At 38.2% G+C, this 14,326-nt stretch overlaps 1 protein-coding gene and 1 pseudogene across 7 annotated transcripts in view; one reads left to right on the forward strand and one right to left on the reverse strand.

Moving 5' to 3' along the window:
• The window catches only part of PPP2R3A (protein phosphatase 2 regulatory subunit B''alpha), a 214,520-nt gene that overhangs the window by 151,148 nt on the left and 49,046 nt on the right, over positions 1–14,326 (reverse strand). For 4 of the 7 annotated variants that reach the window (XM_064587447.1, XM_064587445.1, XM_054504409.1 and 1 more), the window contains one exon: positions 7,849–10,286. In XM_064587447.1, coding sequence (XP_064443517.1) covers positions 7,849–9,843 — 1,995 coding nt within the window. In that variant the 5' untranslated portion in view covers positions 9,844–10,286. Of the gene's footprint in view, positions 1–7,848; positions 10,287–11,773; positions 11,814–12,603; positions 12,628–14,326 lie in introns of those variants that run through there. The other 3 variants (XM_054504406.2, XM_045903725.3, XM_045903724.3) reach the window with 2 other exon arrangements.
• On the forward strand, positions 12,042–12,930 carry LOC123863799 (U2 small nuclear ribonucleoprotein B''-like; annotated as a pseudogene).

Below are 14,326 nucleotides of genomic sequence, written 5' to 3' on the forward strand. Positions count from 1 at the left end.
CTAAAGAGCACTCTGCTCAAGAATGTTTGAGTCAACCAGGAAATCAAAGAAGAACTTAAACAATTCATGGAAGACAAGAGAACGAAAACACATCAGTCCAAAACCTATGGGATACTGCAAAGGCGGTCCTAAGGGGGAAATACATAGCCATCCAAGCCTCACTCAAAAAAATAGAAAAATCCCGAATTCACCAACTAACTTTACACCTTAAAGAACTAGAGAAAAAGCAACAAATGATGTCTAAGCCATGCATCAGAAGAAAAATAATTAAGATTAGAGCAGAAATCAATGAATTAGAAACCAGAAACAGTACAGATCAACGAAACCAGAAGCTGGTTTTTTGAAAGAATTAATAAGATTGATACTCTGCTGGCCAGACTTATCCAAAAGAAAAGAGAAAGGACCCAAATTAATAAAATTATGAATGAAAGGGGAGAGATCACTGAAACAATTATTAGAAATTATTATCAACAACTATATGCCAATAAATTGAGCAACCTGGATGAAATGGAGGGCTTCCTGGAAACCTATAAACTCCCAAGACTGAAACAGGAAGAAATCGACAACCTGAATAGGCCAATAACCAGTAATGAAATTGAAGCGGTGATCAAAAACCTCCCAAAAAACAAGAGTCCAGGACCTGATGAATTCCCTGGGGAATTCTACCAAATTTTCAAAGAAGAAATAATACCTATTCTCCTGAAGCTGTTTCAAAAAATAGAAACAGAAGGAAAGCTTCCAGACTCATTCTATGAGGCCAGCATTACCTTAATCCCCAAACCAGGCAAAGACCCCATCAAAAAGGAGAATTCCAGACCGATATCCCTGATGAATATGGATTCCAAAATCCTCAACAAAATCCTAGCTAATAGGATCCAACAATACATTAAAAGGATCATCCACCACGACCAAGTGGGATTTATCCTCGGGATGCAAGGGTGGTTCAACATTCACAAATCAATCAATGTGATAGAACACATTAATAAGAGGAGAGAGAAGAACCATATGGTCCTCTCAATTGATGCAGAAAAAGCATTTGACAAAATACAGCATCCTTTCCTAATTAAAACTCTTCAGAGTATAGGGATAGAGGGAACATTCCTCAAGTTCACAAAATTCATCTATGAAAAACCCACAGCAAGTATCCTCAATGGGGAAAAGCTAAGAGCCTTTCCCTTAAGATCAGGAACACAACAAGGATGCCCACTCTGGCCACTATTGTTCAACATAGTACTAGAAGTCCTAGCAACAGCAATCAGACAACAAAAAGAAATAAAAGGTATTCAAGTTGGCAAAGAAGAAGTCAAACTCTCTCTCTTTGCAGATGTCAGGATACTTTATGTGGGAAATCCAAAAGACTCCATCCCCCAAATTACTAGAACTCATACAGCAATTCAGTAATGTGGCAGGATACAAAATCAATGCACAGAAATCAGCTGCTTTCTTATACACTAACAATGCAACTGTAGAAAGAGAAATTAGAGAAACGATTCCATTTACAATAGCACCAAAAACCATAAGATACCTCGGAATAAACCTAACCGAAGAGGTAAAGGATCTATACTCTAGGAACTACAGAACACTCATGAAAGAAACTGAAGACACAAAAAGATGGAAAAGCATTCCATGCTCATGGATCGGAAGAATAAACATTGTTAAAATGTCTATGCTACTCAGAGCAATCTATACCTTCAATGTCATCCCGATCAAAATTCCAATGACATTTTTTTTTTAAAGATTATTTATTTATTTATTTGACAGAGAGAGACACAGCGAGAGAGGGAACACAAGCAGGGTGAGTGGGAGAGGGAGAAGCAGGCTCCCCGCAGAGCAGGGAGCCCGATGCGGGACCCGATCCCAGGACCCCGGGATCATGACCTGAGCCGAAGGCAGTCGCTTAACCGACTGAGCCACCCAGGCGCCCTCCAATGACATTTTTCAAAGTGCTGGAACAAACAATCCTAAAATTTGTATGGAATCAGAAAAGACCCCGAATCGCCAAGGAAATGTTGAAAAAGAAAAACAAAGCTGGGGGCATCACGTTGCCCGATTTCAAGCTATATTACAAAGCAGTGATCACCAAGACAACATGGTACTGGCACAAAAACAGACATACAGACCAATGGAACAGAATAGAGAGCCCAGATATGGACCCTCAACTCTATGGTCAAATAATCTTTGACAAAGCAGAAAAAAACATGCAATGGAAAAAAGACAGTCTCTTCAATAAATGGTGCTGGGAAAATTGGACAGCTATATACAGAAGAATAAAACTCAACCATTCTCTAACACCATACACAAAGATAAACTCAAAATGGATGAAAGACCTCAATGTGAGATAGGAATCCATCAAAATCCTAGAGGAGAACATAGGTAGTAACCTCTTCGACATCGGCCACAGCAACTTCTTTCAAGATTCATTTCCAAAGGCTAGTGAAACAGAAGCAAAAATGAACTTTTGGGACTTCATCAAGATAAAAAGCTTCTGCACAGCAAAGGAAACAGTCAACAAAACAAGAGGCAACCCGCAGATTGGGAGAAGATATTTGCAAATGACAATACAGATAAAGGGCTGGTATCCAAGATCCATAAAGAAACTTCTCAAACTCAACACCCAAAAAACAAATAATCAAGTCAAAAAATGGGCAGAAGACATGAACAAACACTTCTCCAAAGAAGACATACGAATGGCTAACAGACACATGAAAAAATGTTCATCATCATTAGCCATCAGGGAAATTCAAATCAAAACCACACTGAGATACCACCTTACACCAGTTAGAATGGCAGAAATTGACAGGGAAAGAAACAACAAATGTTGGAGAGGTCGTGGAGAAAGGGGAACCCTCTTACACTGTTGGTGGGAATGCAAGTTGGTACAGTCACTTTGGAAAACAGTGTGGAGATTCCTCAAAAATTTAAAAATAGAGCTACCCTATGACCCAGCAATTGCACTCCTGGATATTTACCCCAAAGACACAGATGTAGTGAAAAGAAGGGCCATATGCACCCCAATGTTCATAGCAGCAATGTCCGCAATAGCCAAACTGTGGAAAGAGCCGAGATGCCCTTCAACAGATGAATGGATAAAGAAGATGTGGTCCATATATACAATGGAATATTACTCAGCCATCAGAAAAGATGAAACCCAACTTTTACATCAACATGGATGAGACTGGAGGAGATTATGCTAAGTGAAATAAGTCAAGTAGAGAAAGTCAATTATCATATGGTTTCACTTATTTGTGGAACATAAGGAATAACATGGAGGACATTAGGAGAAGGAAGGGAAAAATGGGGGGGTGGAATTGGAGGGAGAGATGAACCATGAGAGACTACGGACTCTGAGAAACAAACAGGGTTTTAGAGGGGAGGGGGGAGGGGGGATTGGTTAGCCTGGTGATGGGTATTAAGGAGGGCACGTACTGCATGGAGCACTGGGTGTTATACGAAAACAATGGATCGTGGATCACTTCATCAAAAACTAATGATGTATTGTATGGTGACTAACATAACATAATAAAATTAAAAAAAAACCATTTACATCTAATGTAAAAAAAAACTGATAATGATAATTAAAAAATACTAAATAAAGATCTGAAGCAAATATGATAAAATGTTAATATTTGACAAAGCTATGTGGTAGGTAATAAGGAGTGCTTTTTCTGTCATTCACTATACTTTTCTATTTAAAACAGGGATTGATAAAATAAACTCTGTGGGCCAAATGTGGACCACTGCCTTTTTTTTAAGACTTGGGGCTAAGAATAGTTTTATATTTTTTCTTTTTTTAAGATTTTATTTATTTATTTGAAAGAGAGAGAGAGAGCACAAACAGGGGGAGCAGCAGAGGGAAAGGGAGAAACAGGCTCCCCGCTGAGCAGGGAGCTTGATGTGGGGCTCGATCCCAGGACCCTGGGATCATGACCTGAGCCGAAGGCAGACGCTTAACCAACCAGGTGCCCCTAGTTTTACATTATTAAAGCATTGTTTAAAAAAAAAATACAAAGAAGACTATGTGACAGAGAACTCATGACCTTGCAAAGCCTTAGATATTGACATCTGGCCCTTGTAGAAAACATCTGCCAACTCCTGATTTAAAATATTTCATAAGAAGTAAAGAAAGATAAAAAAAAAAAAAAAAAAGAATAAGCAGGAAGGCAACTGAGTCAAGAAAAATGGTTTTATTTTCTTGCATTAAGTATCTTCAGGAATTAAACATTTTATATTACCTTTCTCTTTAAACTGGCTTTTCAGAAATTATTTTTTCAACTTTTATCAAGAAGAAATCTCATCAAATTTTCTTCTTTTCTGGGGCGCTGGGTAAAAAAATTTAAAAAATTTTGTTCTATTTAAAAAATTTTATTCTAGGGGCTCCTGGGTGGCTCAGTCATTAAGCATCTGCCTTCGGCTCAGGTCATGATCTCAGGGTCCTGGGATCAAGCCCTGCATTGGGCTCCCTGCTCCGCAGGAAGCCTGCTTATCCCTCTTCCACTCCCCTTGCTTGTGTTTCCTCTCTTGCTGTGCTCTCTCTGGTCAAATAAATAAATAAAATCTTTAAAAAAAAAAAGTTTTATTCTATTCTATGATATTAAAAAAATTTTATTCTATTCTATGATAAAGGGACTTATTTCAAAGAGTGATGGGAGAGTCTTTTTTTTAATTTTGTGTTTAAATTCAATTTAGTCGGGGCACCTGGGTGGCTCAGTTGGTTAAGTGTCTGCCTTTGGCTCAGGTCATGATCCCAGGGTCCTGGGATCGAGCCCCGCATCAGGCTCCCTGCTAAGCAGGGAGCCTGCTTCTCCCTCCCCTCCCCGCTCATGCTCTCTCTCCCTATCTCTGTTGCTCTCTCTCTCTCAAATAAATAAAAAAATTATTTAAAAAAATAAATTCAATTTAGTTAACATATACTATATTATTAGTTTCAGGAGTAGGATTTAATGGTTCATCAGTTGCATATAACACCCAGTGCTCATTACATCAAGTGCACTCTTTAATGCCCTTTACTCAGTTACCCCATCCTCCACCTACCTCCCCTCCAGCAACCCTCAGTTTGTTTCTTAGAGTTAAGAGTCTCTTATGGTTTGCCTCCTTCTCTGTTTTCATCTTACTTTATTTTTCCTTCCCTTCCCCTATGTTCATCTATTTTGTTTCTTAAATTCCACATGAGTGAAATCATACGGTATTTGTCTTTCTCTGACTTATTTTGCTTAGCATAATTCCCTCTAGTTCCATCCACGTCATTGCAAATGGCAAGATTTCATTCTTTTTGATGGCTGAATAGAATTCCATTACATATATATACCACTTCTTCTTTATCCATTCATCTGTCAATGGACATCTGGGCTCTTTCCATATTTCAGCTATTGTGGACATTGCTGCTATAAACGTTAGGGTGCATGTGCCCTTTTGAATCACTTGTTTTGTATCCTTTGGATAAATACTTGGTAGTGCAATTCCTGGGTAGTTCTGTTTTTAACTTTTTGAGGAATCTCCATATTGTTTTCCAGAGTGGCTGCATCAGTTTGCATTCCCACCAACAGTGTAAGAGGGTTCCCATCTCTATGGGCGAGTCTTTTAATAAGATTTTGATCTCAGTCCATACTTATCAAAAAATTGGAAAGCAATAGAGCCCAGTGTGGGATTTTTAGTTGGGCATACTTAGATTGGGAAGGTTAGAGGGGGGACATGCTCATAAGCTGTTAGCCAGGGACATAGGAGAGATGCTGCAAAGGATTTACTCTTGGCCTCAGGCTCACATTTTCTACTTTCTGTAGCTCATTTCCTTTAGAAGAATTTTCCCCCCTTTTTTCAGAGAAGATAATGGGGGAGGAGGGTCAAATAAAATTCAAAACACTGTATTACAGTAAGTTTCTGCTTATAATGGTTGTTAGACATTGGAATAGGTCAGCAGAAAAGGTGAACATTTTTTTTTGTAATGAGCAGACAGGTTATTGAGGGGAAAATAGTGAGATAATACATTTAATGTCTTAGCATGCCTTAGTTCACAAGAACAGTTAGTTCTTATGTTATTACATTTTGAGATTGCTGTATTGTATTTTCTTTATAAAATATTAAGCACATCAGTATTGCCTGTGTACATGAAAGCATTTTTTAAATTTTTGTAACTAATTTCCAGTTTCTTGCCCCCAGTATTGACCAAATTAACTAAAGTTATTACCAACTGTGAATCAATGAATGAGGAGACTCACAGAAATGCTCAGTGAATGTTTGAGAATATTTAGACCCAAATCATCATTTTGTAACCTGAAGTATGTATAGTTTTAAACCTAAGTACTTGTCACTGGTAACTAAAAATGTGCACAGCATAGCCACAAAATAAATACAATGTAAAAATTATTCATCTGATCACAATATACCTTTTTTTCTACTTAAATGAAAATATTAATGAGTATGTTAATATTAACACTAACTTACTTTTTAACTTGCCCACATATATGCCATTTTAATATCCAATTTTTAAAAAACTTACTATATTAAAGATACAAAAAGGCATAAAAATAATATGAAAAATACTTATGATCGACCACCAGATTATGAAATTACTAATGACTAACACTACTGAGGTCCCCTGTACATCCTTCCTCAGTTCTACCTCTCTTCTTTCCCTGGGGATTAATCATTGTTCTGGACATTATATTTGGTGTATCCATGTATTTCTTCATACTTTTTGCACAATGTACATATCTCTAAATAATTCATATCATTTTACAACTTGTTTTGTTAATTGGCTTTATGTTTGAATTCATACATGTTGACATATATGGTACATCATTCATGTGGTAGAGACAGTGCTCACCAAGTATATTCTATGTGCTTCCCTATGCTCCTTAGCTTTGGGGCTGGAATCACTGGACTGTGAGTGCGAAGAAGTGTGTCCCAGGTGGGAATAAGGCAGCATCTTATGGTGGGAAAAGCAACATCTCTTACTTTCCCTTCCTTGGTGAATTCATAAGCCATATTCCAGATGGAGCAATGGGGCAGTTGTAGAAACACGGAGCACTTATCACCCTGAGCCCCTGAGTGAGGTGGAGCAGAGCCTGTCGCCAACCCATGTTAGAGATATAAAATGAACAAGAAATAACTATCGTGCTAAGACATACACCCAAGTGGGAAGATAACTGCCTTTCTGGGATTAAGGCAAAACTATCAGTAGCAGGGCAGAGTCAAAGCCTTTTGAAAATACTACTATCCTATGACCCTAGATTGGTATTTATTCCCACTTGCGTGAAGAAGCAAATCTCATACACTCTAGTCTTTACCTTCTTTGAAGACCCTATTGTGCTAAAAATACTTTCATAGAAGGGCCTACACGTTCATGAACTGCTTCTGGTATGTTAGTTTTGTTTCCCCAACTAGATTTTAAGGTCTTTAAGAAATCATGTCCTCTCTTTTTTTGTACCCCACATTGCACCTTATAGTTTAAACATGCATGTATTAATGACTGGTCTACTGATTGACTGGGGACGATGAGGCTAATATTAAATGCCTAATTGTGTAAGGTACCTTGCTTGCATTTCACATAAGTTATCTTGATCCTTATTATTTCCATTATATAGATGAGGATATTAAGGCTAAGTAACTTTCCTCTGGTCACAGAACTAGCAAGAAGATAAAACATGTGAGGAGGGCAGTTGAAACCAGTCTGCCTGACTCTAAAGCCCTTGCTTTTTAGTTTTTTTCACTGAACTGAGTGAAAAAAAGTCTAAGGCAGGAACTTTAGTAGAACATAAAATGACCAACAGAAATAGCTCTTCATTATAAGTTTTGCACACATTAAAACATTTCTTTGGATACTTCTTAGGACTCAAGATTGTTGGGTCTTACCTTGATCACCTCTGGAGTCTGCTGAATCAAAACCACTGAAGTAGTATCTTTGGCTTTATCACCAATAGGACTTCTACAGACTGATAAATTGGCTTGGGAGGAAGTTGTCAAGGTTTCCTGTAGAATCTGCATCATTTCCTTTTCTTGTGATAGGCTCCCTCTGCCTGATTTGCATTCAACCAGTTCTTGAGCAAAGTCTTCAATGCTTTCTAGAATTCGCAGTAAGAGGACTCGATCCTCTTCCTCTATTTTGTGTCCATTGGTTTCAATAATCCTTGTTAGACAAGAAGGGGAGACTTTTTCGGTGGGTGAAGAGAGTTTAGACTTAGGCTCAAGATCTACAGGAAGCTGACCAGTCAACGGACTATGACTATTTACAGAGTTAGAGTTTTTACCTTTGGCAAGTGGCTCCCTTAGAGAGGTCTCCATTTTCTGTGAAAATGATTCCAAATCCATTAACAATTTATCTATCTCTTCCTGACTGTTAGAATTCATAAAATCTCTGTGGTCTCCCTCTTCAACTTTAGGAACTTTTGATTTAAGATCTTCCTCAGGTAGGTTAACAATTGGTTTCTCAAATATCTTACCACTTCCATTTTGTACTGAGGCAGGACATTTTTTAAGAGGAGTACCAGAGTCTGAAAATCCTGCTCTATCTTCATTTACCTTTAACAACTTCTGACCGGGTCCATTCTCTGTCATTTGTCCTTTATCTAATGCTTTCTTTCCATCTGACTCTTCTTCAATATAAAGGGTTTCCATTAGGTCACCAGAAGAAACATTTTCTAAAGAGTTCATGGCTAATGACTGTGATTGAAGCTGGGCATCTTTTAGAGTTCTGGGATCATTTATCTCAGGGTTATATAAGGGATTTGTAGAGTTGTTTGGAATGGATTTTACTGGGTCTGTTTTCCTAGAACTGTGTTTGTCATTTTGCAGTGCTATAGTTTGAAACTGTCCAGAGTCAGGGGCTGAGAGCTGGACAACATCTTCATATTTAGGCGGCTGTTCAGTGCCAAATACTGGGAGAAAGGGAGTCAGATGTAAACTGGGTATATTACTGACCAGTTCTGTTAAATCTATAGCCTCATTATTCCCAGGCTGCATGAATTCAAATGGTAGCTTTTTCAGATAGGATGCTAACCTGGTCATTACATTCACATAGACAGTATCAGAGCTAGAAATTGCATCATTGCCATTTCCTTCATTAATGCTACTCCCTGACTTTTTCTTTATGCATTGTTTTATGATATCTGTACATTTTTTCAAATCCTCAGAGCATTTCAGCAAGATGTCCAAGCACATTTTTATGTCTGTTCCAGAAGAAAAATTATCTATTTTATGTTTTTCCAAAATCTGAGTAACCAAGTCTTCTTCAGAGAAGTTGTGAAGAAGCACTGAAGTTAGGTTTGTATCAAGCGAGTTTCTATGGGACAAAGATTTTTCCTCAACTGAGGCACTCCGGAGTAAACCAAAGGATGGGGAGCTCCCATCATTGTTATAATGGCCACAGAGCAAGTCAAAATCAACTGACCTCCTATTAAATGAGTCAGACTTAACTTTTCTTCCCTTTTTGTAGGCTGCATGGTTAGAGTTTTTGAGCTTTTCAAAGGAAAATTCTTTTATTTTCCCGCTGGCAAAACTGATTGCTTCTCCTGCAATGTCCTTTAAGTTACAGGTGTTCTGAAAGGTAGACCCTTTCTTAACCCTGGGTATGCCTGTTAGGGCCTGCTGGTGATAGTCACCCTCAGCTGAGGAAAACCCATTTTCATGGGGTAGAAACATAGAGTCCAGATCCGCATCTTTGAACTGAGACACAGGGATGTGCAAGAGGTCTGCACAAACACTATGATGTACCACAATGCAGTCAACTCCATGTGTAAAGGTGTGGCAGGTTCCAGTGCAATAATGTATAGCTTGCTCAAAACGCCGGTCTATCACCACACTGCTGTAGTGGTTCACAGTACTGACCACAAGTCTGTAAGTTGCTGCCATAATATCAAATCCACTCAGTGATGTGAATTGGAATTTTCTAGAACTTATTTCAAGTAAATTCTCCTAACTTACACTCTGCTGAAAATATACTTGATGACAAAGTTCAGTGGTTTCTTGCAAATATAATGACCTTTCCCACAAAGAAAAACCATTTAAATTTGAGGTTTGGTGACTGTCAGGATACAGTAGCTATTGCACATGTGTGCTTGTATTAGAAAGTCTAATAATTTAATAATCGTGCTCTTTAGGTTTTATTTAGTAATATCATGATACTGTAGGATTTTTATAATATAAAATCCTCTCTTAGTTCTTCAGCAGTTCTTTGATGCAGAAATTTATTGTCATTAATTTACTGTCACAAATCTCAGTTGGCAGTATAGAAGTACTGTGATAACTGAGTCCTCCAAAGAATTAAATGATCCATTTTTTTGTGAATGAGAAACCTGTAATGAAAAAAGAAAACAATTTTAAAAATGATTTCTTAATCCTGAGAGAACCTTTTATTTCCTCTTTTGCATCCCATATGCAGTTAGTCACCAAGCCTTATTCTTTGCCACATTACTGCTTATCTTTGATTCATGTCTTTATATCATCACACCCTACACTTCTTACTACCTGGAGTATTATTACCTTAACTTTGCCTTGTTACAACTGCCTCCCAGTTGGTATTTCTTACTCTACCCTCCTTGCTACCTTACATAACACCAAGCTTAGATTCACAGTTTTTTTTTAAGCCCTCACAGTTCAAGAATTCACACCGCTGATCTCCATTAGATACCATGCATCCTACCTCCTTTGACTTATTTTCAAGACTTTCAACATCTGTTCCCATCCATCTACAACCTTATTTTGTGCTACTACCCTGCACCAAACTTTTGCTTCCATCAACCTAATCTCAAAAGTTGCTAACATATAGCGCTTGTTCTTGATTCTACAATTTCCTCTATACTTGGAAATTATTCTCCCATCATCTTCTCTTTTCTTACTATCTAAGAGAAACAACTGTCATTACTGCTCTTGATCCTATCCTCTCAGATACTACCACATGCAGAGCTCTCTCGTTACCAAGTGGATAGAATTTACTTAATCATCCTCTTACTTAAAAAAAAAAGGCTTTTAAACCATGCTGTAGTTGCTTTCTAAAAAGGTTCAATCTACTCACTCAAGAAATACTGAGTGCCTACTATGTGCCAGGCACTTGTTAAGTGCTAAGGATACAGCAGTGAATAAAATAAAGTCTCTGTTCTTATTGAGCTGATAATCTAGTTGGATTAAGAAAAACAACATGCATGTAAACATATAACTTAGATGGTGACATGTGCTATGGAGAAAAATCAAGCAGGGCAGGGGTTCAGAAAGAATGAGAGGGACTGTGTTACAAAGGGGGGTCGGGGGGGGCGTCTGGGTGGCTCAGTCGTTAAGCGTCTGCCTTTGGCTCAGGTCATGATCCCAGGCTCCTGGGATGGAGGCCTGCGTTGGGCTCCTTGCTCTGCGGGAAGCCTGCTTTTCCCTCTCCCACTCCCCCTGCTTGTGTTCCTTCTTTCACTATGTCTCTGTCAAATAAATAAAACCTTAAAAAAGGGGGGGGGGGTGTTGGGGAAGATCTCCCTGATATTTGAACACAGACCTGAAAGAATAAAGGGAACAGGCTGAGGAGGTATTTTGGGCTAAATCATCTCAGGCACAATAACCATAGGTGGAAAGGCCCTGAGGTGGGAGCATGCTTGATGTATTATAAGAAAGACAAGGAGGCTAAAGTGACTGGAACAGAGAAAGCAAGTGGGGCAGTGTGGGAGGTGAGGTCAGAAAGGAAAGGTGGGAGTTTAAATCATGCAGGATCTGTAGATTTACGATGAATTTGGCTTTATCCTGAGTGAGCTGGGAAATAACTGATGGCTACTGAGCAGAGGAATGACATGATCAGACTTACATTTTAAACTGGTAATTCCGGCTGCTGTGTTCAGAAGAGACTGTGAAGGATCAAGATAAAAAGCAGAGAAGCAAATTAGGGGCTACTGCAATAAATCGGGCAAGGCTTGGGGGCTCGGACCAGGATAGTAATAATGGAGAAGTTTAGATACTGTATATATGTCAAAGGTAGAGCCAGTAGGATTTGCTGAAGGATAGGTGTGCGATACTACTAAATCAAGAATGATGCAGTAATCAGTTCATGGGGAACCAGCGTAGGCCTCAGGCAATCTGAACAGGATAACATGGATAGCAGACCAAGTCATACAACTTACATCAACAATATGAATAACAAAATTAAAAAAGAAGAATTGAAGAGATCCCTGTTTTGCCCTGTTTTCTCAGTTTGGCCACGTTGTAGATCTGTAGTTTTAAAGACCATGAAGATGAGGGGGCAAGCCTTTGTTATTTTTAAGGAACTGGGCTCATCCACAAATGCCTTGAGACAGTTACAAGGATTTCCATTTTATGGTCAACCAATGTGAATCCAGTATGCAAAAACAGATTCTGATATAATATCTAAAATGCGTGGCACTTTTGCTGACAAAGAAAAGAAGGAAAAGAAAAAAGTGAAAACTGCGGAACAGGCTGCGACCACTGCAAACAAAAAGCCTGGTCAGGGAACACCAAATGCAGCAAATACCCAAGGAAATTCAACACCAAATCCTCAGGTCCCTGATTACCCTCCAAACTATATTTTATTCCTCAATAGTTTACCAGAAGAGACTAATGAGATGATGTTATCCATGCTGTTTAATCAGTTTCTTGGCTTCAAGGAAGTATGTTTGGTACCTGGGAGTCATGACATTGCTTTTGTTGAATTTGAAAATGACGGATAGGCTGGAGCTGCCAGGGATGCTTTACAGCGATTTAAAATCACACCGTCCCCATGCCATGAAGATCACCTATGCCAAGAAATAACATATGGGATAGTTGTCTTTAAAGGACTTGGTGTTATTTATAGTGTTTGTTTTGATAACATTTGGTCAGGCCATTTTTTAATAGTTGGGATGAGGGCTAGTGAAAGTGAAATTTTTGTGAATGATTTTAAAAAATACCTAGTCTTTCTTTAGCCTTAGTGAACTATGAAATATGAAGGCCTCAGTTTTGTATAATAAACTTTTATTTTTCTTTAAAAATAAAAGAATGATGCAGTAAAGCAATGAAAGGAAGGAGATTATGACTGAAAAGGAGAGCATCAGTTTCACTACACCATCAATAGCAATGGCATTTTAACAATAAAAATCTTTACCCCCCTTAATGAGAAACAGAACTTTATTGTTTTCATTTTTATTTCTTCAATCCTAGAAAACTGTTTTTTTTTCTTATTTGTTATATTTCTTTTCTGGTACATTGTCTCTTCATATCCTTTGCTCACTTAGGTATTAGAGACTTAATGACTACATATACAATTAATTCATGAAGAACCCTTTCTTTTTTTGAATTCTTATGCTAGAGTACATTTCCTGGCCCTCTGGATCCAATGATTACTCTGTTTTTATGCCAGTCCTCCACTATTGTAATTACTGTTGTCTTACTAAGTTTTACTATCTGGTTTTCCTTCCCATATCCCTAATTATGATTTTTTTTTTTATACTCCAAATGTTCTTTGATGGTCTTCCAGATGAGTTTTTGAATAGTCAAGTTTTAAGAAAAATGCTATTGGAATTTGATTCCAATTGCAATAAACTTATGAATTATTTTGAAAAAACATTGATATCATTATAGTATCAGATTTTTCTACCCAGGAAGATATAAATCTTAATTCCAATATTCCTTTATTTCTCTCTTTGTGATTTTCCTCAGTGGGTCACCCTCCCCCATTCTTCTTGTCCTTCAGTGTCTTAACTCTGTTGCTATATGAATGGATCTGGAGTTACTGTGTCATTCTCCACTTCCTCACCTTCAAATCTCAGATGGTGGCTTATATAAAACTCTAAAACTAGATCTCACGAAGGATGAAGCTGAAGCAGAAAGAAGTTCATACTAAAGGAAGTGCCCAGTAATTCTTAACTTAAAATGCAAAGAAGTCAAAGAGGAACTAGGTGTTATGGGACAAACTCCTAGAACGTGGCAATAGAAGGAATTACCTTTCCAAAAGATGCACAAAAGACAGGGAAGAAATAGCACCAAAAATGAAAAACTATACACCTTTTCAGAAATCCAAGATTTTGAAAGAACTTTTCAGTAAGGATAAAAGGAAAGAAAAACAAAGGATATTACTAAGAAAGTATATCAGGATAACTATGTGAGAGATACTAGGACTATATCCTAATACAGTTGATAATACAGAAGATAAAACTGGTGCAGAGGCAAAATACATGAGTGTTAGAAAATTTAAATATCCAGGGCGCCTGGGTGGCTCAGTTGGTTAAGTGACTGCCTTCGGCTCAGGTCATGATCCTGGAGTCCTGGGATCGAGTCCCGCATCGGGCTCCCTGCTCAGCAGGGGGTCTGCTTCTCCCTCTGCCCTTTTCCCTCTCGTGCTCTCTCTCTCTCATTCTCTCTCTCTCAA

The sequence above is a fragment of the Mirounga angustirostris genome, unplaced genomic scaffold, assembly GCF_029215605.1.
Source record: "Mirounga angustirostris isolate CCGP_5_RB_7025 unplaced genomic scaffold, mMirAng1.0.hap1 SCAF_1, whole genome shotgun sequence".
Classification (NCBI taxonomy): domain Eukaryota; kingdom Metazoa; phylum Chordata; class Mammalia; order Carnivora; family Phocidae; genus Mirounga; species Mirounga angustirostris.